The sequence below is a fragment of the Lissotriton helveticus genome, chromosome 3_1, assembly GCF_964261635.1.
Source record: "Lissotriton helveticus chromosome 3_1, aLisHel1.1, whole genome shotgun sequence".
Classification (NCBI taxonomy): Eukaryota; Metazoa; Chordata; class Amphibia; order Caudata; family Salamandridae; genus Lissotriton; species Lissotriton helveticus.
The window spans coordinates 1,692,056,429-1,692,083,342 of NC_136061.1; the positions used below are offsets into that span (position 1 = coordinate 1,692,056,429).

Sequence of the window (26,914 nt, forward strand, 5' to 3'; positions counted from 1 at the left end):
AACCCCCTCATACTCCTCTGGGGTTGTTGTCAGTCTACCAGGTCCAAGGTGGAGTACCTATTCTCATGAAGATAGTTGATTGGTGGTGATGGAGCGACATAATGAATTGGCCCAGTCCCCCCATGGCGCCTTGATCGAGCCACCCTCGTCCAGCCATCTTCCCTCATACTGTCAAATACATTGGCCGGAGGGGGGTAGAAGTACGCCAGAGGTCGGGTCTGGATAGGAGTGTTCCCTGCAGCCCCCGCCCAGTTGCAGATATAGGAGACAATACCTGTGTTCCTAAAATTGACCAGAACACAGTCCCCTTTGATGTTTTTAGTGGTATGCCCCACCCATGGTACCCTTCTAACCATGACTGTTTCAGTCGCTTTATGTGAAGAGAGGGGCCTGTGTATATTTAGCCAGCTAATTACTTTATTCTTTAGTGAAGGAAAGGATTCTGGAGCAGAGCCAGTAAGCTTGGGTACTCCGGTGAGTACCACTACCAGAGGGGCAGCCGCAGGGGGTAAGTTAACAACCTTGTTCCACCTCACGTTGCCTCCCTCAGCTATGGGATACACCTCTTTGTGTTTCCCCATATCCGCGCTACCACCGGAGTTGGCCTTGTCGCCACCAGCCGTCGCCGGGAGCACGGTGGAAGTATTCGTAGTACCACCGGAGTTGACCCTCTCGCCACCAGCTGTCGCTATAGCCATGGTAGAGATAGGTGGTAAAGCCCCCTTTGCTACTTGAATGGAGGGTCTAGGTGCAATCTGCCCCTCCCCTGTAATACCTTTGGGCCTTTGAATACTAGGTGCTGAATTAAAATGATTCAGCATCTCTCTGGATGTCTTTTCCAAATTTTTGAGGGTGCATTCGATGTGGGTGAGTCTATCCGCCACGGGTTTGAGGAGGGCTTTAAGCGTATTGCCCATGGCAAGAAGTAAGTCACCCCCTCCTCCCGGGCTAGATCCCCAAATCTAAAGGTAGTAGATTGAGTTGTCAGGTGTACTTCCGATGCCGGAATTGGAGGATCCTCAATTATAATGGGGATTACCCTGTCTATTTGTATGTCTAAAGGGAGATCTGCTTCACCTCTTGTATCTATCTTTGCCTTTCCCCCCCCCTAATCTGTGGGCCCCATTTCCTCTTTTGGACCGCACCTTCCCTTGTACCCCGGGACTGAGATTTTGCAGAATCCACCCCATCACTGGGAGCCCTTGCAGATACACTGGGAGTTGTGGTAATACCTCAGGGATAGGTGGTAGCGAAGTTCTGACACTCCTCGGGCTGCTACCAAGATCTTGTAGAACAGCAGTGATAGCTTGGTCAATGCTATCCAAGAGAGCATCAGCAGATCCCCCCTCCTTATCAGGCGTCCTAGCACTAGCTAGGAGGCCGAGTGATGATCTCCTTGCACTATCTATGCCATCGGACAAACGTTTCTCCACCACAGTAAGCTCATTGTCCAATATCGAACTGGCCCTTATTAGGAAACTGTCCAGAGTACCTGCAATCACAGTGCTAGAAGCCGTGGCTTTGCTTCTCGTCTCACAGGTAGCCATATCTTCCTCAGCGACTAATATTCGCACTCAGATGGTCCTTAAAGTCCTCGAAGTATTCAGAGCCAAGAGGGGTGGCCCGGTCCGGTCCTGCCCGGTCTGTAATGGGCCAGAACGGCCCCGCCCTTGGCCCGGGCTTCGCCCGCGCACGTCCCGCAGTGCGGGGGTGGGAGACTGATGTTATACTTCTCCGACGGTAGGCGTGGTAGCGGAGGGGCGGGGCGGGAAGAGGACCCGGGTGCAGCCGGTGAAGGTGTTGCTTGGCCCCCTGGTCCTCGCAGTCCCGCTGCACACCCGATCAAAGCCCTGAACCAGCGTCCCAGAATTAGCAGGCAATGGCGAAGGCGAGAGCAGGAGGGTCCGTGCAGCCTCACTTTTACAAGTCCCGTTGGCCGAGGAATAGATCTGGAAACACACACAATGTCTGCAGCCTCTTTCTTTTTACAAAATTCCTTTTATGGATCCGTGGATCCGTTGTGAATCTAACACAAATAAGGGGTCTGCCAGTTGTAGTGCAAACATGTAATACTGAAACACCAATACATTTAATGCAAACATATGCTATTGCAATTCCTATAAGTGTATCATTACATTGGATCCGTTGTGAATCTCACAGAAATAAGGGGTCTGCCAGTTGTAGTGCAAACATGTAATACTGAAACCACAATACATTTAACGCAAACATATGCTATTGCAATTCCTATAAGTGTATCATTGCGAATGTGTGTGTGTAATTTGCTGTGTGACTGACTGTGTGGGTGTGTGAGTGGTTTTGTGGGTCTATAAGTGGGCTTGTGAGTGGCCGTATGGATGTATGAGTGGGTGTTTTTTAAATTACTGCCACAGACTTCAGCCTCTTTTACATTTTTGTGGCAAAAATTGAAAAACAGGTTTTTGGCCCTGTCAGTTTCACAGGGGGACCCCACCACCACGTCTTGGGGGTCAGGGTATTTCTACCCTGCCCCTTTTCTTTTTTTGGAGCTCTTTTTGGGACTCGGCGCCAAGATTTCCTGGTTGAAGTGTTGACAGCCAATCTGATCTCACCATTAGATGTGTGCTTAGGATCCATATATCATTATTTACTTTCTCTTAAAGTTCTCAACAACTACTTAACAAATATACTCAGGATAGCTAAAAGCCTGATCGGCAAAACAAAATCCAACTTCCTACCAAATTTCGTGTAACTCCATTCTGCAGTTAGGGCTGTAGTCGTGTTTAAAACTCCCATGGGAATTAGCATGGTAAACTGTATTTTTTTTACTCCCTTTCCCTCATCCCCTGCTTGACAGATCACCCCAAAACTTTCCATGCACAACATGACTCGGTATGACACTATTTTTGGAATGGTTTGGGAAGATTTATCAAACGGCGCCAAAGATATAGGCAAGCGAAAAAATACTTTTTCTATAGAAACCTGGTCCTAATTATAACAACCTATAGCCGACCACCAGTAGATATAATATGTATATAAATATGTTGTAACCAACAATTCAGCTACTCCAAAGTCCTCCCTTCAGGGTAGGAATCACGCAAATCCACAGCCATGAGATATAGTGTTTTATTAGATTCTTACCAACTGTGCAAATATAACAAGGACGGTCAATGAATTTTGGTTTTGCCTTCCACAGGACAATTGAGTCCCGCTGTCCTGATTGTCATTTTAAAGTTGTCCTCAACCATAGTCCATCATCACTGTTCCTTCTTTAAAAACAACTAGACTGCACACTTTGTTACTCATAATTATAGGTTGTCATCCACTGTTTTAGGACAATTCATTTTTCATTGATTCTTTACGTAAAGTACAATTTATCATTTTTATTAGAATTTCATGCAGATGACTGCTCGAACATTGTTCATGAATTTCAGCAATAATTTAGTTTTTTGGTGTTTCTTTACCTTTTACAGTTTTTTTCATGCTTGCATTTCTGTTGGTCAATGAGCAAAATATTTTAATGAAGATCATAGTCATTAAATGTAACGCGACATAAAGTTGATACTTCAACAGATAGTTTACTGATAATTCACTGGGACACTTTTTTGTGAAAATTTGATGACAATTTTTCAAGCGGCACCAAAGATATAGCCACGCCCCCATTATGTGTAGTTTTCTCATACATAATTGCACTTCAAATGTTGCAGTGTTGTAGTGTTAACCCCACTGAAGCCTCATGAGGTCACAGGGTGCCCACCCCTTTGGTGGATTCTTTTATGGGAGTCAGCATACAAGCATATCCTATGAAGCCAAAGGGAAAAAACATGTATGACTTATGTATGATAGCAGTAAATACGCTTTAAATTTTTCTAAGCTATATTGCTCTCACTTTCATAGCTGTAATGATATACCTGTTTATGGAGCATTGTGTGAAAAAGAAGCTTGGATGATGTCATTGGTGATGTCATCAATGATGTTATTTGAGATGTCATCAGTGAGAGCATAAATGATGTCATAGAAAATGACCTGAGTGTTGTCGTATGTGAGGTCTTAAGCAGTGCATGGCAGAGGCACAAGTTATAACTAGGACTGGTACATTTCTGGGTTTTTTTTTAGTTCATAATGCACTGATTAAGACCTCACGTATGACATCACTCATATATATATATATATATGCACAAAAAAGAAAAACAATAAAGTAATGCTGTATTTGGGTAAATGTTGAGAACCAACATTACGTTTTAAACTCTAAAAATCACAGAAATTCACCAGTTATAGTTATCGCAGCTAAAACTTGTGTTCTAAGGTAACTATAACGTAAGCCCCCAACATACACCATTTCTCATCAATGAGTTAATTTCAAATGTTTTAATGCTATTATCAATGAGGCCATAGTAGACGTCATGAGTGATGTAATATGTGGGGTGATTAGCAGTGCATGGCAAGGGGTGAGTTATAGTTACGTTAGGACACTTTGAATGCAGTCAACCTCATGCTGAGCACAACATTTAGCCGTGCCCTGTGCCCAACCCCCCAAAGACTTCTGATTTGACACTGTGCAGGGCCTTTAGACTTGTGTGAGGAGAGGTTGGCCAGAGGGCCAGGGACGGCCATGCTGCCAATCGTCCTCAGGCTGCCAACCCCGTGGACAGCCTTTGATGACACTGGGTAGGATTGGCCTTTAGGCCCCAGGAATCCCATTTCAGGGGCCAAAGCAAGTACATTAAGGGGAATGGGAAGAGCAGCACCCCCCTAGGCAAGCCTTTATGGGTCCAGGAGGCCCCAACTGCCAGGGCTAAATACAACTAAAGAAGGGGGAGCGGGACCCCACCCCCAACCTAAACCTTAATAGGCCCTGAGGCCTCCATTCTTCAAGGCTGAATTCTAAGGGAAAGGGGCGTGTGACTGCCCTACCAAAGTCTTATTAGGCCCCGGGGAACCCCGTTCCATGGGGCCAAAGCAAATAAAAAAGGGTAGGGGCCACGGAGCCTACCCTCCCATAGTCTTATTAGAACCACGGCACCCATGCCCTGGGGTCAAATAAACTTATTAAAACAATGCCACTATGTATATAATGGCTGGCCATTATAATATTTTATTATTTATTTTATGTAAGTGTGAGAATTTGAAGCTACATTTTATATGTTAAAGTTTAATTGATATAAATTAACGCCATTTTTATAACATCATTTCTAATACGGGTTGGTATACTCACCATTCTTGGCTTTGCAGGATTTGTTATCAGACTGCATTAGATACCCTTCCACGCAACTACAGGTATGTGACCCAATTGAATTCATGCACTTTTGGCTACATGCTCCGTACACCGCACATTCATCAGAATCTAAAAAAATAGAAGAACACTGTCAGCAAATATACGTATTCATATATACCCTAGTTATTTTGAAAGTAACCCCCATTGTCCAAAAGGAGCAATACATTGTGATTCGTATCTAAAAAAAGCCTCAATTTAACACTGACGAGAGGAAAACATAAATGTATATTAGTTTGCGTTTTTCAGTATTCTGCCACTTTCATTCAACAAAAACTAACCCAAACGCAGCTTATATACAAATGATCCCAAAAAGCTTCAGTCATATAGAGTAATGTTTGATTCAGCATTGGGGAGACCACCTGGCATAGCAGGTCATTTTCTTTTAAATTCTTTTATTTTTATCGAGCAGAAGAATAGGTACAAGTGACTTCTAATAATAGAACATAAACATGTTCTTCAGATAATAGCGATGTAGCACTTAGCAGTCTGATCTTAATCTTTAATTAAAATGTAAAATTTCGGACCATGTAATAATGTACAATGGGCGTACATAATACTTCTATCACCTTAATAAAACACTAAATGCTAACCGAGTTCATTAAAGTGGCTTGACAAAAAAGTGCATTAGTAAGAAAAAATAAAGTGCTTACTATTCAGTAGAACCAGATTTAAAACCTCTTTTCCAAAGCTCAGCCCACTTTGCTCCTTATCAAAAACGTAGATCATGGTCTACAACATGTACAAAGAGCAATTGAAAGTGCAACAGTGCTACTTAAGTCTCGACAGTATTTTACAACTTCAATCATATGTTAATACATTGAACAGAGAAAAGTGCATTTGTGCTTAAAAAGTTCAATTAGAACGCGGACCAAATTTTGCTTCAGGACATCTTCATATAGAACAGAAATAGGGTCATAAAGGTCTTTCAGTAGTCTGTACAAATTTCCTATTCCTTGCATTTTGCTCTTAACCAGAGTGCTACTAATCGATTGGGACTCCTGAATCTCGCTTTTGAAGTTAACCTGCAGAAAGTGCTTAATCTTGTTAAAGCTTACAAAATGTTGCTGAAAGCCACTCCTAGCTATTAGTTCTTCCCATCAAATAGCTTTCCCCCGCCTGATGAAGTCAACAAAGGTTTTGAAGCGTATGGAAATCCAAAATGTAACCTCCCAATCTGCTAAAAAAAAGCCCCAGATACCTGCCCTCCTGCAATAGCTATAAAAATCAGTCAAAATGCGACCTGTATTATTTGCATAGGGCACTTATCCACCCAAAGGTATCCCACAGAAACTTATATCTAGTTTTCTTTGTTCGATAGATTTGCTATTTTCATAAAATCTGGTAGGCTAATTTCTAATTCCTGAATCTTCTTAGTAAAAAAAGTATCTAATGCTCTGCATCCATTTTAATATCTTGAAAGGAGGTCCATTAAAGCCGCCTGATAGTAGTTTTGCATATTGAGACACGCCAGCTCTCCTTGCCATTACTCAAGTTGTAAAACCCCTAACTTTACCCTAGAAGATTTTGTGCTCCAAAAAAACCTCCTAAAAGCAGAATCTAATTCCTGAAAAAACTGTTAGGGATTTTTATTGGCACATTAGAGAAGAGAAATAGCAACAGTGGCAGGGCGGACATTTTAATCAAGGAAATACAGCATATTATTGGCAAAGTGAGCAGAGATCCCCTATCAATCAATCCCCTTATTTAACAGTTAAAACAATTCATAGTTCAGGTAGAAGAGGCTAGATAATTATTTGTCACTAATATCCCCAGATTGCTAATTGGGGACGCCATGCTTGCTCAAGGCTGTAGTGATAAAGGGAGGTCGGTAGCTGTTATATTTAAAAGCAATAATACTGTTTTGCTTTGATTTATGTTGTATTCTCCTATTTTAGTGACATCTGTAATCATATGTACAGCTCATTTGATGTTATCCTCATCAGGCAGGAGATATGAAATCATTTCATTTTCGGGAGGGGTCCCTGACAGAATTGTTCATTAAGTCAAAAGATTCGTACATACTGGAATGTGTGTTAGATGGCATTTCCCCCGTCCTCACCAGAAATATTTTCTTGCAATGGCGTTATGGCACACTTCCCACAAGGGCCTTTACCAAACACTGGGCCCAGTCTCTATCAAGAGAGCATTGCCCCTCATGCTCACACCATCTGGAAGATGACTTGCACATTATATTTTTCTGCAAGGCTTATCGAAGAACTAGGAAATACTGGCTTGCCCCCCTTCTCAAAAAATTGGGCTTCACTCGATATCTCCCAGCTTATAGGATTTTAAAAACGGACCTGTCACCCCTTATCGTACTTGGGGTAGCAACATTTTTAACTGCGATGTGGCACATCCGCAACCACTTTTTAAAATTTGAGTAAGATTTGGTATAAAGGAAGTGTTTAGAGGATATCTAACTGTAATATATAAATGCTTTTAATACTATTTGCTAATGTTTTTGAATGGTGTTGGCTGGATATCATCATCTCTATTTTAAATTGAATATGTATTTGTATATCTTTTATGATCTAAAATTGATCGAAATAAAGATATAAAATCATATCATCCACAAATAATGTAAGCATAGCACACACTTATATAGGTGCCTTAATATTATTTTTTGAAGTTGTACCACCAGGGGTTCAGCAAAAAAGGTGAATAAAAGGGGGGCGAGGGGACATCCTTGCCGCATGCCTCTTTTAATCATGATTGACCCAGGCATTTTGGAGTTCACCATCACCTTAGCCTGGGCCCCTCTGTAAAGGTTTGACGGCATTAAAATGAACTGGGAGGGAAAACCACATTTTTGAAGGCTGTAAAAAAAGGTATCCCAGTTTACGAGATCGAAATTCTTTCCAGCATCTACCATAATAACTAGGGCCTTTGTATGATTCACTGAAAAATAATCTATTGCCTGAATTAAAAACTGGGTATTTGCAAAGATTAATCAGCCCACCTGAAAGGCGTGATCTTCATGAATTAGCTGTTGCTCTGCTGGCATTATGTGGGCCGCCCATAGCTTGATCAGCATTTTTTATTCCATATTAAGCAGACTGATCAGTCTATATGAATGGACAGATTTCAGATTCTTATCTTTCTTAGGAAATTAAACTATTGTTGATTCTTGAAAGGTGGGAGGGATTTCTCCACCTCCTTTAATGCAGTTGAAAAGATACGCTAAAAATGGTACACGGGCCCTGGAGAATTAAAAAAAAAAATCTGTGGGTAACCAATCATTACCACAGGCTTTAGCATTTGGCATATTCTTTAGTGTTTCCTGAATCTTGGTGGGTGATATAGGCTTAAGCACTATGGGAAAGAGAATCCAGTAAAAAGGGGAGGCGCATGGTATCATAACACTGTTCAATGTTACTCATTGACACCATGTATTGAGTCTGATAAATATCACAATAATGTTGAAAAACAGTTTTGCGATCTCTTCCTGGTCTGTTACCATGTTTCCTGTGATCTGATTCTCTAGAGATTTGCTCATTGCCTTTTCGCTCTTAATTCTAGTAGACGAGGCCAGAAACTTGCCAATATGCTGGTTTTCCTCATACTTTTTTTGTTAATAGATAATGGACTTATTAATCACTTCTAAAATGTAAAAATCTCTAGGATTGCGTTTTGCTGTTGCGACTTAGCCCGCCTTCAGCTCAATGACGGAGTTTTGCTTTCTAACTCCCATAGCATTATCTAATACTGTCTGCAGGCTCGCAATCCGCTTTGAGCGTGCTTTACTTTGATTCGCTTTAAAAGCTATAATCCTCCCCGTAATGCTTTAACAGCCTCCCAAATTGAAAATAGTGAAGCAGTTTTACTATTGATGGAGAAAAACTTGGGGATAACATGCTTCATTTCAGCACCCCACTGGGGATTAGAGAGCAACGATCTATCAAGTTGCCATCTGGGTCTATTCCTATTATTTGAGCCAATATCTGCCACTAGGGAGACCAATGAATGGTCTGAAAAAGCATTGGCCTAGATATAGGTCTGCCCGCTGCTTAATATTTTTGACAATATGAAGAAATCTATTCGAGAAGCAGTTTTAAATCTGTGGGAAAACGTGTATATTGTTTGACCTCTTGATGGTCTTCTCTCCAGGGATCAACTAGCTGTTAATTTGACTTTTTCTATTACTCTTTTCGTTCTTGTTTTAAGCTGTTTCTTATTCATATATGAAGTATCTTTAGCCAAGTCTTAAATAAAAATAAATTCCCCTCCCCAGAACAGAGGACCCACTTCCCACAGGGCAATATTATGGATCTTGGTAAGAGAGTCTGTATCGTCATCTATAGGGCCATAGTAATTGATCACATTTAAACCCCGGAAAGCAAAGGAGGTCCCACCATGCTCCTCGTCTAATGAGGTCAGATACGGTTAACGGTCAACATGCAGAGGGTCGGAGCGATGCATCACGGAATCACGCTTATCTCTACGTAGTACGCCGCACTTCACAGAACCGCAGTGCACTGCACCGCATTTAAGTGAGGAGTCTTGGAGCTGAGTTCAGAGATTACAGGTGTCACTGTCTCTCCATTCTGATTTTTTGATCAGCAGTTTGGAGCTGCAGATGTGAGGATAAATGTGTAGCGTTCGCAATGCTAAGTTAATGTTAAGCGCTGCGAGGCCTCCGGGTAGTTATGCGCTATAGAAATGTAATTTTTCATTTCATTTCATTTCAATGCTATGCTGGGAATGGCGGAAGAGGCGCAGAGAGATAGTAAGATGTGTTAGATGCCAAATCGGACAGATTTAAAGAAGATGCCATAAGGCATCAAGTGGCTGGATCGTTTGTTAAGAACTGGGCTGAAAACTGCAATCACTCCACAATGGGCGGTAGGAGGGGGTGTAAAGGGATTTAGGCTGAATTTCTCGAGGGAGGCATAAGGCCTCCCACATGGGGCGCCGAGCCAGGGCAAAAGCGGAGGCAGCCTTCTTAGGTGTAGGGTGCAGCTTGCTGCAGATTGGTCTGCCCACCCCACACTACAGGATTCACTGACTCAGAAAGAAGCTACTCTTCTGAAGAGGCAAATGAGTGATTAAAATAAATACAGCCAACAGCAGGGCAATTTAGCAGAGCAAGGCGAGCTTCTGCCTTTAGAACCAGAACTGGCTCAAGATTCCACGCCTGACATACCATCAGGAGCAACAGAAGTGGTATCAAAAGCTATTGTGCTGGGCAAAAAAACCCTCATGTCCATTGTTCGTGCTTAAAAGAGCAAAGACAGTAGGGAAGTAAAAAATGCCCAAGAAAAGACCCACACAGAAATGACAATATTTTGCAATTAAATCAAAGGCTAACCTTTGCAGAACTGCATATTTACAATCTCCAAAATGCCCCAAAAACGTTGAGGTATTCCAAGCAAAGTATATCAGGAGGTGGAAGAAACCCACATTGAGCTTGGTGAGTTGGAGAATCGGTCAAGAAGGTCACATTTACGTTTTTGGGGTATCGAGGAAGGGCAGGAAGCGGGTCAAGATCCCATTGAATTCATTTTGGACCTTATTCAGAATTATGTCCGCCTGCGGGAGGTCCTTAATAAAGATTGTCATTTGATTGTGAGGGCTCATCGTGTTCCATTCCACCAACAGACCTATGCAAAATATCTATGCGTATTCATTGTCAACTTTGGTGATTTTCGGATAAATGAATTAATCATAGATGCAGCCATAAAATCAAAGGGTTTCCAGACTCCTGACAAGTTTCGGTTCAACATTTTGTCAGATATGTCTGCCTTGGCTGCAACACGACATTGCGAGTTCAAATCAGTTTTGGATCAATTGAATTCAGGTGGCCATAGTCAAACTGGCAAAAATGAAAGCTCTTGTAAAAGGACATTTTCATATTTACACTGGATTCAGCAGCCAAAAGAGATTCTACAGGAGCCAAGTTAGGATAGATTATGGGGCGGGGAGGGGGGTAGGAAAAGTTTTGAATTAGGAGTCATTTGTTAGTTTTCACAGCAACCCAGATAAATGAGGTAAGAAAAGAAAGCAAGCCATGAGGACGGATGGTTGTACCCGGGGGTTTCTTTCCCTCCTTTTCACGGCAGCCAACAACAGAATGGTGATCTCCATTGCCATTCCAAGGCACCCAAAGTGTAAAAATAATAGGGAAGGTAGCGAGGTGGGCTTTTCCCTTGCTGTTAGGGGTTCTCCCTAGGGGCACTGGAGTTTCTGAGGGAGGGCAGCCAGGGTGCGGAGGGGAGCACCTTTGCATTAGGAATAAAGAGCAGATCCACGCAGGACACAAATTAGTGGTAGAATTTGACAAAATGAGCTCAATTTGAAGAGGAAAAGTGTTTAGAGTTATTTTAAAAGTGCATCTATGATGTCATATCTTGAGAAACGCAAAATAGAAATCGGTTCAAGTAATGTTAATGGGTGAGCCATTAATAATAAACGCATCAGTTTTTTGCAAGAGGTCACCTTTTAATAGGAGACCGACCTAAAGAGCAATACCCCCAAAGTTGACAGTCCCTCTAAAGTAGTCCCACGCATGTTGTGTGTGTGCGCAGTGTAAGGGGAATTGCAATTGTTTTAGGAAATAGCTTCAACTGGGAGGTGAAGAAGCTGATCTGTGATCCTCAAGGTAGATGGATCTGAGTCAAAGTAACAATAGCAGCACATTCTCAACACTGACTGTAAAAATACAGAATAAAGGGCCAATATTAAGGACAGAAACTTAAAACAACATTTTAGAGAAACATCGGTGTAGGCCAAGCAATAATATAAAAGTAAAAACACTGCTGACACAATTACAAGTAAAAGTAGGTTTATTTATTTTGGTTTGTATAATGCATAGGACTATTTAGAAAATATTCATATTTAAGTGGACTGTCACTTGAGAGATAGTGTGTATGTGTGTGTATTTTGCAATGGTCGCCTCTGATGAAACTACTAGGGGATGTCAGCCAAACTTCCTTTATTGCTACTTGCAATACTCTGGCCTACACCACCCTAGTAGGAGCTTAGTCTTTGGTAAAGGCTGCAAGGTCATGGACTGCTAGAGAATGCAGACTGCAGCATGATACAACATAATTAAGCAGTAGCAAAGTCAATAGGTTTGCCATGTGACATTCTGTGTTGGTAACAGCAATAGAAAATCACAATTGATGTTAAAACAATTAAAATATTTTGCTTTATGTGTTCATGGGCCCTGGAAACCCTTTGCATTTTGCACAATATAAAGAACAATTGTTTATGTTTACTCTTGGGCTCACATAGCTTTTTCTAGGCGCAACTCCCTTCTAAAGCCACTCCTCAACCCTGAAAGCATTATGAATACACCAGTAGCGGTCGGCAGTAGGAGTTCCTGCAGGGCGGTGACGTGGGCAGGGGGAGGGGCAGGGTGGGGGGTAGTAATGTATGGATTAAGGAGTTTTACAGGTAAGTAAACATTTAAATAAATAAAACGAATTCCGTTGCGCGCACTGCATCACGTTCGGGGAAATAAAGGCATATCCACATAAGGGGATTTTGTGGTGCATAATACTGTCCATTCATTTACTGACCTATAATTTGGATTTAGGCTCTATAAACACCAGGTTTTTACATATTTACAATATTGCCATGCCCTCTGCTCGTACCTTAAATTGATCAATGCACTACAACAGTTTAACCCACTAGAATCCAAACTACTGGTGGGTGCATGTTCAAGCCTATAATATCTATACTGATCACACATAATCAGCACCCTCATTTTCTTCTGCACTGTGTGAGACTTGGGAGGCAGTCCTTGGTCCACTCAATGAAGAGTTGCTAGATGCCTTGATGGCTCCAAGTAAAGTGACAATTTCAGCTCAATTCACAATAATCCAATTAAGTAACTCCACCACAACTACTTGACACCCAAGAAGTTCTGGATCTTCTGACATGACTCCTACACTTCCTGCTTATGATATAACGATGCACACAACCTTGCTCAGTCCTCCGATAAAAAGCTTTTGGCATTGTGTACCCAACACAGTTTAGCAATGACTAGGGAGATTTCCTGAGCTCAAACTCAAATCTGGCTTGCTCAATATTGTACTTGGCATGGAAGCAATTTGGCAAACAAGAGCATTTTCTACACATCAGTAGCTAAGCAAGACATTAAACGTGAAGAGCATAGAGAAATTCCATAAAAAAAAAACTTGGGCATGCAACTTAAACACCTGAGGTAAACGTTAGTTCCCTGTATGCGTGCCCCAGAACAGTCCTGACAAGCTCCAGAAAATGACAGATTCCTGGAAATTATTACTATTCCTGGGATTCCCAGGCAATTATACTGTGACAGATGTAGTGGGCATGGACACTTATGGCAGAGGCTCATTGAAAGGATTGCCACTGGAAAAGTATTTGTGAGCACCTATTGTTCTTACAGTGCAGTATAGGCATTGAGTTGTCTACATGTATACCCATATTGCAATGATAGGCTGCTTGATGATCAGGATATGGGCCTCATTCTATCTTAATTCTATTTAAATACCCATCAAGTTGATTGGCAAAAAGCACTTGTTCATATCTATCCATTCATCCATGCACCCACCAAGATCCATCCACCCATCCAGACCAGTCCATCCATCCAGACCCATCCTACCACCCTCCCAATCCATTCCGTCAATCCAACCAAGCATCCATTAAGTCCTTTAAGTACCCACCAAACATCCATACAAGCATCCATCCATTCAATCAACTATTCACCCACCCATCGATCAGTGTGCCAATCCATCCTCCTATCCATCAATACAGATCCATCATCCATCTTCCTGACTAACGCAACATCCATTCATCCATCCACTCGTCTACACCTTCTACATTAATCCATAGACTTCATGCAACCCTCCATTCCCCTGTCCATCAGTCTCCCAGTCCACCAGAAACAATAATCGCAAAAAAAAACATATTTATTATACTCAAGATAAATAAAAACATAGGCGCTTAAAGAGCTTTGTGCCAATTCATATGAGACGATAACAATAAAAAAATAAAATATATTCGAAATCCATAGTAATATAAGCACTGCTGGCAACCAAGGAAAGACTTTCAAATATTCCACAATGATGTCTGTTCTGTTGAAAATACATCTGTGCTCCTTCTTGCGCCATTTAACAGATTCATGTTTTCTAGTGTTCTAGAAGTTAGTTCTGTCTGTTCTGGTAGATGCAAAGCGGGTTAAAAAGACATAATGGGAGCAACTAACTGCACAATATGACACAAACCTGTAAAATAGAACTTCCTGAAATTACCGTATTTGAAAATGATGACACAGGACATTTGGCCAAATTATGGACTGTCAGTGTAATAAACAGACAGGTGGTCACACTAATCGACATTGAAATACCGCGATTTTTCTGGGAAATAATTGGGATTCCTTAAATGGTTTCTAATAGAACCATTTTTTAGTGAATGCTATCCATTCCAGAAATTGTTTCAGTCAAGGCTCAATCTGAGGTCAGGTTGCTTAATAGTGACTGACAGATTTTGGTTTACTAACTAAGGAATTGAACGAGTCAGTGGCAATTTGAGAAGAAATTGTTGTATTTTCACTTACAGATAATACTGACTTTTGACAAAATTAGATTATTAAATGCTATCAATGTATTTGAATAAATAAATGTGCCTAATATACACTATGGCCCAGATTCTCGTAGATGTCAGGCAATGCAGCGGAGCACCCAAAGAGGCTCTGCTGCATTTGTGTGACAGGAACAGAGCAGGAGAGAGCCATATTCACAGAGATATGGCTCTCTCCACCCCTCCCTCCAGATTTTAGCAGCAGTGCACCAGGCACACACATTAGCCATAGCACTAGGGTGCATGCCTGAGTCTACCGTAGGTTTTGTACTGGAAGGGTACACTTCATTACATTCCAGCTGCACTGCATTTCACTACCAAATACTACACAAAGGCACACTTCAAAGCTTTTCCTACATTGTGTGTGTGCTATACAGAGAAGCATACATGCAAAGATAGAAAAACACGGAGAAATGACAGCATTTCTCCTTTTATAGCCTTCTTTACAGCGGCGTTCATTTTTAGTGCTAAATCCTGTCTGCAAATGTTAGTAGATAGGGTTTAGCCTCAAAGGCTTGGGTGGTTGCATGGGGATGCACACGTACCACCCGTGTAATGACCCCCATGATGCAAAGTAATGCAAAGCAGCGTTTTATGCTGCTTTGTGTTAATTTTCTATTTAAACCAACACAAATACCAATTTGCAATTATTTGTTAATCCCAAAAAAAGGATTAGCATTGGGTCTGCGTTAAAAAAAGTAATCTGGGCCTACGTGGCACATTGACTGAACTGGTGGTGCAGGGCAGCGCAGCAAGTTACGTTGCCCTGTACCACAGGGAAAGGGTAGGAATGCACCATATCTATCCAATACACTGCATTCCTGTTCTTTCCACCTGCACTGGTGCTGTTTCCGCTGCCTAGCACCAATGCAGGCACCCTTGCACCATGGTCCAAGGGTGCCTGTGTTGAGGTACAATTGTTTTTGTTAAGGACTGGGCATCTTCTTGCACAAAAACAATCCATAGAGGTGTATTCCTTTTTTTATTGTGTGCTGCAGAATTCAGCACACATAGAAAGAGGAAGAACAATTAGAAATAAAAATATTTCTCCTTGTAACGTCTTGGGAGGCACACAATTTTGAAATGAAATGAATGAATGAATGAAATTTGATTTATAAAGCGCATGGCTGCCCGAGAGCGTCCCAGCGCTGCAGAACCAAGAAGAAACAACTGAGGAGGGTACCGTTAATTAGGACTCATTAGGAAAAAGAAAAGTTTTAAGGAGCTTTCAAAACTTCAGATGACTAGACTCCGTTCGAATCATTGCGGGAAGAGTATTCCAAAGTGTAGCCGCATTGACCGAGAAACGACGTCCCCCAGAGTGCGCTTTCCTCACTCTGGGAAAAGTGGCCAAGTTTCCAAGATCTGAACGGAGGGATCGAGAGGACTTGTAGGGGCGAATAAGATTCCTAAGGATAGGGGGGCCCCTCCCCTGAAGCATCTTGTGGGTTATACACAGGGATTTAAATTTAATTCTTTCGCGGATCGGCAGCCGAAGATCTTATTGAGGAGCCGGTAAGCAGCCTAGCTGCTGAACTTAGAACACGGTGGAGCATGTTGATAGTGGCTTCGGGTGCTGCCAGGAACAGGGCATTGCTGTAATCCAGTCTAGATAAAATTAGCCCCTGGATTAACAGCTCCATAGACAGAAAAGGCAAGAGTGGAAGAACCTTCCGCACAGACCGAAGTAGGCCGTAGCAAGTACCTGCTGTTTTCTTTGCTTGCATCCTGAAGGTCAGGTCTTGCTCAAACCATACCCCTAGGCTTTTGATTTCATCTTTGGGGGTAGGGAAGTCACCCATGCAGGGAGGCCAGATGGACTCGGGTAGAGATGGTAATTGGTGGCCCAAGAGCATAAGCTCTGTTTTTGCTCCATTCAGTTTGAGCCGGGAGTTGGTCATCCAGGAATAAATTCCCAAGAGACAGGCAAATAGATTTTCCGAGCACCTCTCTTGTTGGGATAGCGAGACGACTAGTTGGGTGTCGTCTGCATAGGTAACTATTTTAATCCCAAAGGGATTAACCACATCCACCAGTGGGGCCATATAAACGTTAAAAACGGTAGGGCTCAATGAAGAGCCCTGAGGTACTCCACACTGGAGTGGGATAGATTTAGAGAGTGTACAGCCTTCGCAGATTTGAAATGATCTATTGCTCAAAAAAGATAAGAGCCATTGCAGGGCCATGCCTGAAACTCCAACTTTAGCAAGGCGCTGAATTAGAATTCCATGGTCCACCGTGTCGAATGCTGCACTTAGATCCAGGAGGATCGCAACTGCAGATCCCCCTGAATCGAAGATGCACCTTGCCTCTTCCGCTACCGCTATCAGGGCAGAGTCAGTGCCCTGACCCGGGCGAAAACCTGTTTGGGAATTGCATAGCAGTTTGTTATTTTCTAAAAAGGAGGAAAGCTGCTGGTTGACCTTTCTTTCCGTGATTTTACTAAGGCCTGGTAACAATGATATTGGGCGGAAGTTTGCCAGATCAGAAGGATCAAGCCCAGGTTTTTTTAAGAGGGCCTTTACGCTGGCCCGTTTCCAGCTAGGGGGGACCAAGTGAGGGAGGCATTTACAAGTTCAGTGGCTAAAGGGGCGATTACATCTGAGATCCGCTTAAGAATATACATAGGCGCAGGATCAGCTGGAGAGCCACTTTTTATAGAGGACAGGGATTTGCAGAAGTCCTCCCTAGATATGTTGGTGAAAGAATCCAGTGAGGGGCCAGGACAAGAAGCAGCCTGATCATAGGAATCTGGAATTGGCTCACTATATGGTAGACTGTCTAAGATTTTTTTTAATCTTAGTGTCAAAGAAATCAGCTAATTGGTTACACCTTGATTCAGGGCTCTCCTGCCTAATTGGGGGAGAGGGTACCTTGAGAAGTTCTTTGACTATTTTGAACCTATCCCCAGACGAATTGGAGGAAGTTTTAATTCTCTCTTCGAAATAGGCCACCTCGGCCTTTTTCAGGGCAGCTTTGTAAAGCCTCATGGCGGAGCGATACGCCGCTTTATCATTCAACGCCCAGTCTTTACGCCATATGCATTCTAATTTTTTGCATGTTTTCCTAATGTTTCTGAGTTCCATTGTGTACCAAGGTGATTTAAAGACACTACTCTTCTTTATTAGATTTTTTCTAGGTAGTACCACATCTAAAGAGTTATTCAGCCAACTTCGGAAGTTTGCATCCGCCACTAATGGGTCTGTCTCCGACAGAGGAGCTGTTTGTTCTAGTGTCTGGGTCAGACTCTCAACAGAAAGCTTAGACCAAGGCTCTCGTTAAGGTGCGAGATAGTGTAACGCGTGGTAGGTCCGAATGGATTTTCCATACAAACGGTACTAATAGATGGTCGGACAATGCAGAGGAAGGGGGGACTAGACTCCAACTGTAAAATATTAGAAAATATTGGGTCAAGTAAATGTCCTTTAGAGTGAGTGGGTTCTTTATTTATCAGACTCAGCTCAAAGGATTTAAGGTCAAGCTTGAGGTTGGCTGCGACCTTATCCTCACGGTCATCAAAATGTAGATTAAGATCCCCTAATATAATAAAATTAGAGGCAGACACCGCTGCGGTGATCGAATTATCAAGAAGGGAACCTATAAATTGTTTTATGCCTCCCGGAGGACGGTAAATGAGAAGACCTGACAGAAAGTTATTAGGGGTAATTTGAATAGTAAAATGACTACTTTCTGAGTCGGTGATACAGCTATTGTCAGTCCTACAGGTGAACCTGTCTTTATAGATTATGGCCAGCCCACCTCCCTTCCCATGCGACCTATGTTGGCATTGAATAAGATAGCCATCCGGAAGAGCAGTGGAAATATCGAAATCCGAGTTGGGCGATAGCAAAGTCTCTGTTAGAAATAGTATGTCAATACTCCCATCCTGGATCATCAGGTTAAGTTCTAAGGCGTGTTTGGGAAGTGACCTACAATTAAGCAGTGCCATACTGAGGTAACTCGGGGCGTGTTCACCAGTTTTCTTTCCCCGGGCAGTTATGGAACACAGTTTACATGGCCTGAATTGAGTATCCGTCCTCTCAAGCTGACCACACATCGGGTCAGCCTTTTCGTTTAGCTGAAGAAGCTCGTCCCTGGTATATCTCCTACAAACTTTTTGGGGGACGGGCAGGGGTTTTGGCCCTGGGCCCGGTCGGGCGCGGACAGGAAGTGACGTTCATTTTATAGTAACTGGGCCGTCAATCGCCCAAGCACTAGTGCGCTAACCGCAAAACGTCTGCCTGATCTAAGATGGCGCCCAAAGTCGGCGCCCGTGGGGTAGCTGCCTGGGACTGAACAGAGCCCTCAATCGGCCCCCGGTTCCCAGCGAGCAAGAGGAGAATACCCACAGATTTAAATGACAGGCAAGTCTAAGCACAATGAACGATTTTTAAAAAGAAATAAAATGCACCCAAGTGTGTGAATTAAGAGTAATGAGCAGCCAGGGGGCTAGAATGAGGAATGTGCGCGTGTGTGTGCCCTGAGTCCCGGCTTCCGCCTCAGGAGCCCTTAGTTTTGACACATTCCCAGGTTTACAAGTCCTTGTAAATCGGGGAATGTGTCAAAAACCATTAGAGTTGCGTGGGAACACCCACTGCAATGCCTCTGTAGCACACAGTAAGGTGACGCAACGCTTTGCGCTGCGTTGCCTTACTCCAGATTTATGATGCCATCCACAGCCACGGAATGTGGCTTTGCATGGCTTCATAAATCTGACTTAGAGGCTTGCCTCAAGAATGTACCACGTTGCGTAGTGAAAATGAGAAGCAAGCCTCTCATAAATATGCCCCCTACGTACAGACAGTGCATGGGCATTAGATGAACATGGAATTGGGAAGAGGAGTTGGCCTAATAGCTAGGGTGGTCAAGCTCAAACCTGGGGAATCTGGTTCAAGTCTCAGCAAGGATGCGTAACATCCTGTGATTTTAGACAAATCACTTAATCTCCCCGTGCCTAAAAAAAATAAGCATTTGCAATGCAATCGGTCTCGCCATTGGGACCTTATATATATATTCAGCTATGCAGCACATTAGCATGGGTGCTGAAACATCTACTGTTCTTTAACATGGAGTGAAAATAAGCACCAAACAGCGTGACACACCAGGTATGGGAACACATGGAGAGAAATATTGCCTTTCACCGGGAAATGGTATAGTCCAGAGCTTTGTTTTTAAAATATAAGCAGGGCCTTCGGTGGTCATATCACTGAACATACACGATTTGAAAAATATATTATTGTCTACGGGTGCTCGTGGAAGACAATTTCTATGTACTGGAATCTAGAGAATGCTAAACTGATTCTGGTATTTTACTGACCTCTGCTGGTTGTTTTCTATCAAGAAAATTAAATAGAGGCAGCTGCCAGAAAAATTAAAAAAAGAAAGTGCCTCAGCAGAAAGCAATTCTGGTATTTTACAGACCTCTGCTGGTCGTGTTCTATAAAGACAATTAAATAGAGGCAGGTGAACAGAAAAAAAAGTCCCTAAGCGGAAACAGACAAGACCTAGGGCCGATCTCCGGAGCCCACAAAGTACATCCACCTATAAGTATATACTAAAGTATATATACTAAAGTATATACTAAAGTATTTACAAGAGGTCTTGAATGCTCGACCTAATGAGTGTGTCATCATGCAACACTACTGGTGGTTGGGTACAGCGCTCTGATACCCGATACCTTCGGGTCAAGTTTGCGCTATAGAAAGCTCCATAAAAAATTAAATGAATAAAAAATACCCATACGTTCTTAAATGAAAAACGCCATTAAATATTTATTTTCATTGTGGATGCAATTGATGTGGGTATCAACAGTTGACCCATAATAGCCAGGATGCGGTCATGATGCATTCACAGATTTCAGGTACAGCAGATAATGGACACTGCCCTTGTTACTCCTTGCCTCAAGGGCCATGAAGGCAGAGGTAATTACAGAAAGCAAGCAGGGCAATAGAACAGTGTTAATGTCCACTAATGCACATTTCTTACTCTAACATTAGCTCCCTACAGCAAGTAGAAGGCTATTTGGGGCTGAAGAATGAACACAGGGTAGTTGTTGTCACAGATGTTAGTTTGCATGGTGTCACCTCAGCCATTTTTACATCATTATATATTCTCAAATTTAATAATGATTCGCAGAGGGTTTGTGTGAATTATGTTGGGGTGGCATTTACTATTCAACTCAAACCAGGATTTCCATAGGAACGTTTCCAAAGTAATGTCATGCAGCTCTCTTTGCTACCGTGCGTTAATGGGGTGATCCATGAGTGGTACATGTGCATTTTCATGCAACCACCTATTGGTGTTGATGCAAATTCCTATCTACTAACATTTGTAGACATGGATTTGAGCCAAAACCTTCTGCCTCCTCAGGGCAGGTGTAACGAGGAGAAATGTTTTCATTTCTCCTTATTTTTCTGACTTTTCATGTGTTGCAGAATTGTACAACATACATACAAAGTGGGAAAAGTATTAAAGGACAGCATTTATATTAGATGGGTCCTCTTTCAGTGCAAAACCTATGCTTTAGAGAACATGGATACCCTTGCCCTATGGCACCAGGGAGTGTTCTCTGGGGCATGGCAGCCAAACGTCCTTCAGTATTGGGTGAGAGAATAAATGTGCCACATCTTAGTACATATTGTAGCGTCTTCCCAGCCAGGATACCCACCAATGACTACGCCACACACAGAGCTTTGTAGTGCACGTCTTTATTCTGCTGCGTGTAACGGCAAACTCAACATTCCTAAACAAGTGTTCATGGCATTGCTCTCTTACACCTACATCACAGCACTATAGAGTGTCTTAGGATCCAACAGGCTTCCCTCATAAAATATAGCAAGACACTTCATCTCTCCCTCTGTTAAATAATATATATCTATATACCTTCACAATTACATTTCTTCAATCAACCTTCCTAGTGCTTTAATTATTCAACCTGATCTGGTTACTGGATGATGGAAGCTGTCATTTTTACTGTCATAGATTTTTGAAGATGGTGAAGAAGTAGCAGAGTTTTCAGGTTCAGTCTTTCCTTCACCATTTTGACCAGAAGACTGAGGAATCAAATGCCAAAAGGGCGAAGAGTCTCTGGTAACAGACTTTCTAGGATGCTGGGCAATTATCATATGCCCCTTGGAGGACACAACATGAAAAGGTGCAGCATGATATGGTGCATCAGATTTTCTCCTTCGCACTAGATCTCCTGTCTTAAGCTCAATGTTCTTCACATATCACCTCTTGTTGGCAAAGGATTTCATATTTTTCTTATTAACGGAGTCCCTCTTCCGAGTTGCATTCTCACTTCCTTCTCATTTGTTAGTCCATTGAGATAACTCGATTGTCATTGGCTCTCTGGAACATCAAAGTAGCAGGACTTTCCTCTGTGGTCAACTGAGTTGTTGATCGATAGGCACAGAGGGTGGAATTTTAAACAACCTTTTAAACTGAGCCTCCAAAAAGTTGCACGCTGTACTTGCTTTCTTTAGCGTACTCAAAAAACGTTCAACAAGTCAATTGGCCTGCCGCCACAAAGGTGTACGCTCCTGATGCCTTATTTTCAGATACTCCAGGAAATCCTTGACTTCTTGATTGTTGAACGGTGGGCCATTATCAGATGTTAAAATGGCTGGAATGCTGCATGTTACAAATATGACTTTGAGTCTCCCAATGACTCGCTCATGAGTTGTTGATGAAAACTCCTCTATTAACAGTTCTTCATCAGCCAGTTCCATTATTTTCTGTCTCAAACTCTCCGGAATTACAATTCTCAAATCCTTCCTGAGTTATAGACAGTTCATCTTTAACACTTTTGAACTTTTGGTATTCACCATCACCGGTGAGAGGTCACACGTGTCAGTTCCATGACTGATGTGCAATTATAACTTTCAACGTGAGCATATAAATTATCATGGCTCTTGGCAGTGATGATTTGGGCTTGATGGAAAGTGGTATGCAGTTCCTGTCGAGGAGGGGAAAGGAGGCTAGGTCGGTCAACACCCAGACCCTTAGGTGGATACTGAATGTCTCCCAATTTGGGAAATGGGGCCCTCACACACCCGGTTGGGTGACATGCTTTATCATAGGGCTTGCAGCTCCTCAGGTCGGCGCTGCAATGCCTGACGGGCAGCCTATGAGCCAGTTGGTGAAATGCGGGTGTGGGGCCTCGTAGTGTAGATGTGGGTTCAGTGTGAGGTGAAGTGGTGTGTGGACAGATAAAATGAGGCACAGTGGTACTCCAAAATAAATGTAATCTGCAAGCCCACTGGTCTCGACTAAAAACATCTAAGGTGTCACTGCTGATATGATGGTCAGACATGTTTCTCGCCTGGTGTGAAAAAAATCATGTGGCGATTATTGACGATCAAAAATTCTACACTATCTACAAAGTGGTTGGTTACTGTAGGTGAACCAAGCACTCTGAAACCTAAAAATGAGGTACCTTTTATGTACAAAGTGGACCAACCTATTCAGATAAAAGCATAAGGACACAGTAACAGAAAACAGAATTAGCGAGATCATGAAAAACTTCAGGGTATTCAGGTGAGTAAGATGGTAACCAACCACCATGAAAGAAACAAGCCAGAGACTCACCCGGATTGGGTTAAGGTCAGGTTCCATTGAGAAATCAGGCAGAGGATGAACGTAACCAGAGTTAACATCCTGCCAGTTTTGCATTACATAAAAATAACGCCAAAGTTAATATTAGATAGAAATAGTGCCAAATTTGAAAAGATCAATATTAATGTCAATAAATTGGGTGACCACTGATAGGGCATATGGCAGGGCCCCCAAAGGGGCGGAAATGCTTGCAGTTCAACCGGGAACCAGTGCTGGGAACCTATCACTCGTTCCGCCTGCTCAGAAGAGTGAGGGGGTTTAAGCCGGTCCGGTTTAAATATCCAATGAGTGGCTGGACCCAGGCCAAGGTTCAGAGGCCGTTTGGGCGTACGCGTGGAACTGCATGTCAGCACCCACGCGTATTTCTGGCTCACGTAGGATGCGGGCGTCGGCCATCTTGGGTGGGGAGAGGACAACATATATCCATAACGTGTCCTGCTGCGGTGTGTGGAACAGCGGAGGAGGTAGGCCTATGGGTGTATTAAAATACACATCCGTGGTTACTGTCCAAATAGTGTAGCAGGAAAAATTAGTATTGCGGGAGTGTGCAGGATGAGTTCTGTATTGCAGCTAAGACAAATTAACACATGCCATAGAAGTGATGCCTAATATGATATTGCCACTCAGTTACAGTAGCCGGGTCGATGGGTGTGTCATAATGCACATCCGAGGATATTGTTTCTATTTGTACAGTGTGGCAGAAAAGATGAGTGTTGCGAAAGTCTGAAGGTTTACCCTCTATCACAGCGCAAAGTGCTGTAACTCAGACAACTTAACACATGCCATTAAAGTGAAGTCAAATACGATTTCTCTGTGCAATCATATTTGCGGGGAAGTGAATACTTCAGGAGTTTGCAGGCAATGTCCTGTGTTGTGGCACACAGTGTTGCAGCATAGAAAATCAGCATCTGGTCTCAGTGACAGCAGAGAAAAAAAACCTAAGGGGATGTAGGGGGTATGAAGGGATGATGCTAAGATGGTGCCTGGATTAGCTCCACACGAGCGGGGGGGTTAGTCGGCAGCCATAGGTGAAACAGCAAATAATTGCTTGTGGAAACAGGAGCACGTGTTGCTGCATATATTGCATGGGGATGTCTGGGATAATGATATGGCAGCTGGCATATCTGATTTTACAATGGAATTAATGTAGGCTTCAGCTGTTTTGGATGGAGTACCTTGACCTTGTATAGGCACTCTGGAAAAGTAGCCAGCAGGGATTTAACCCTTTCCTGGACAATGCACAATGGTATAATTATACTCTTGTAATCTTAGTCTGAATCATTCAATGTGAGGAGGCATCTTGGCTTTTGGATTGCCAAAGATAGTCAATAAAGCTTGATTATCCGTTACCATCACTAAAGGTTTGCCACACAGAACACATGGAAATGTTCACAAGCCAATACCAGGACTAAACATTCTTTCTTAGGTTGTGAGTAAGCATGTTCTGCCTGGGACAAACTTCTCTTTAGATATGCCACAATATGCCTTGAGGCATGGGGGTGTCAGCTGTGCTGTGCAATGATGGCCCTAACCTTACTGGGCTAGCATCAACAACCTCTTTAAGAAGCTTTGCATTGAAATAGGCCATTGCAGTAACAGTTTCTTCAACTTGTTGGAGTTTCCTGAAAACGTCTCTCACATTCTTATGACCACTTGAATGAAAAAAAAATTCTTCATTAAGTTTTGTATGTATCTTGAAAAGTAACTGGTCATACCAATAAATTAACATATCATGGAAACATCTTGCGGGGGATCAGCATTTGACAGGGCTTGATCTTTGGCATGATCAGGTGTCATACACCCAACTTAAAAGATATGGCCAAAGAATGTTACCTTTGTCTTGTCTTGTGGAACTCGCACTTGTCAGCATTCAAAGTCAGGCCTTCATCTGTCAGTAAACTACATACTTGGTTAACAGCGTTATCATGCTCCTTCTGTATAGCTCCGAAAAACAATATGTCATTGCTATATGTGAATGAATCCTGAACCAGCTGTTTAACATGTCAAATGACATCCTGCAAAGGCTATGCAAAACCGAGTCTCTTATATCGAAACAGACAGACATGTTTACAAAAATTGTAATATACCTGCAAAGTTCTTCAAGTTTGAACTGATGATAACCTTTATGTAAATCAAGGTGGGAGTGGACCTTTGTACCATCTAATTGCATTATAATGTCAGCAAAGAGTGGACCTGGATATTGTTCTGGTTCAAATGCCTAGTTTGTTTGACACACATCAATGCATATGCCTACAGTTCCTTCACTGTCCTTTTTGCGTACTATCATTATAGGAGAAATCCATGGCGTTGGACCAGTTGAACACTCAATAATGTCATGCTTGAGTAATGAATTAAGTTCTTTTTCAACAGCTTCTTGTAAATAAAAAGCAACTTGTCTATGTCTCGGAGCAACAGGATGGACATTGTTATTAATATGTAACTTTTCTTTCATACTCTTAAGCTTTCCCAAACAATGAAACATCGAAGGAAATTAACTTACAATTTCATGGTGAGCATGCATGTTGTAATTCACTGAAATCAGTCTCATATAAGCAGCTGTACTGAAACTGATCAGACAGGCACTTGCCACTGCTCCTTGAAACACATGGATGGGTGCTTGCACCTTCGTTTTCCTAATTTTCAGTGTCGCTACAAATAACCCTTGACATTTTATGGGCATCGATGCAGGTGTACACCTTGGTTTTTGATGGCATAAGTCGAGGGAATGGAGATAATTAATTTTATTTCTCTTCAGGCATTATGTTTATCGATGCACCACTGTCAATAATGAAAAGTATCGAGCAATCATTTATTATCAATGTAATTTTGGGACTATGGGCCATATTATCAAGAAAGGGCGATACATCATCGCCGCTTTTATTGGCAGGAAACTGCCGCTAAAGCGGCGATAATGGGCTTGATAATATACCCTGTGAATTCCCATAGAAGCCCAGGTTAACACCAGAACCTGGGCTTCTATGAGAATTCACAAGGGCATATTATCAAGCCCATTATCGCCTCTTTAGTGGCAGTTTCCTGCCAATAAAAGCGGCAATAATGTATCAACCTTTCTTGATAATATGGCCCCATGTTTGTAATCTTTGGTGATTTGGCAAGTCAGCTTATCTTTGGCTGTCATTTTTCCTCACATAAAGCCAGTCCGACATGCACACGTTTTTCTGAGGTAAACATTGACATGGTGCAACCGCCTTCCTCACTTTCACTTGATATTGAGGTTGACAAACTGTTTGACAATGAATTAGATGACAATCAACTTCATTCAGTGTCAATTCTCTGGAATGTTCTGGTGGCCATTTTGTCTTCACTTTACAAACTGCCACAAAATGGTTCTCTTTCCCACAGCCTTTACATATCTGTCCATTGGTGGAGCATTACCTTTGTGTGGAAATAAAAATTCACATCTAAAACTTAACTTCTTTGTACATGTGCCCTTCAGTATTTTGCTTTGGCTTACTTTTTACA

General features: G+C 42.4%; 1 protein-coding gene across 1 annotated transcript in view; it reads right to left on the reverse strand.

Annotated features, from left to right (window-relative positions):
• The window catches only part of LRP1B (LDL receptor related protein 1B), a 3,812,342-nt gene that overhangs the window by 3,010,298 nt on the left and 775,130 nt on the right, over positions 1-26,914 (reverse strand). Inside the window, exon 5 of the mRNA XM_078683424.1 lies at positions 5,192-5,320. Within this exon, the coding sequence (XP_078539550.1) occupies positions 5,192-5,320 (129 nt within the window). The remainder of the gene's footprint in view (positions 1-5,191; positions 5,321-26,914) is intronic.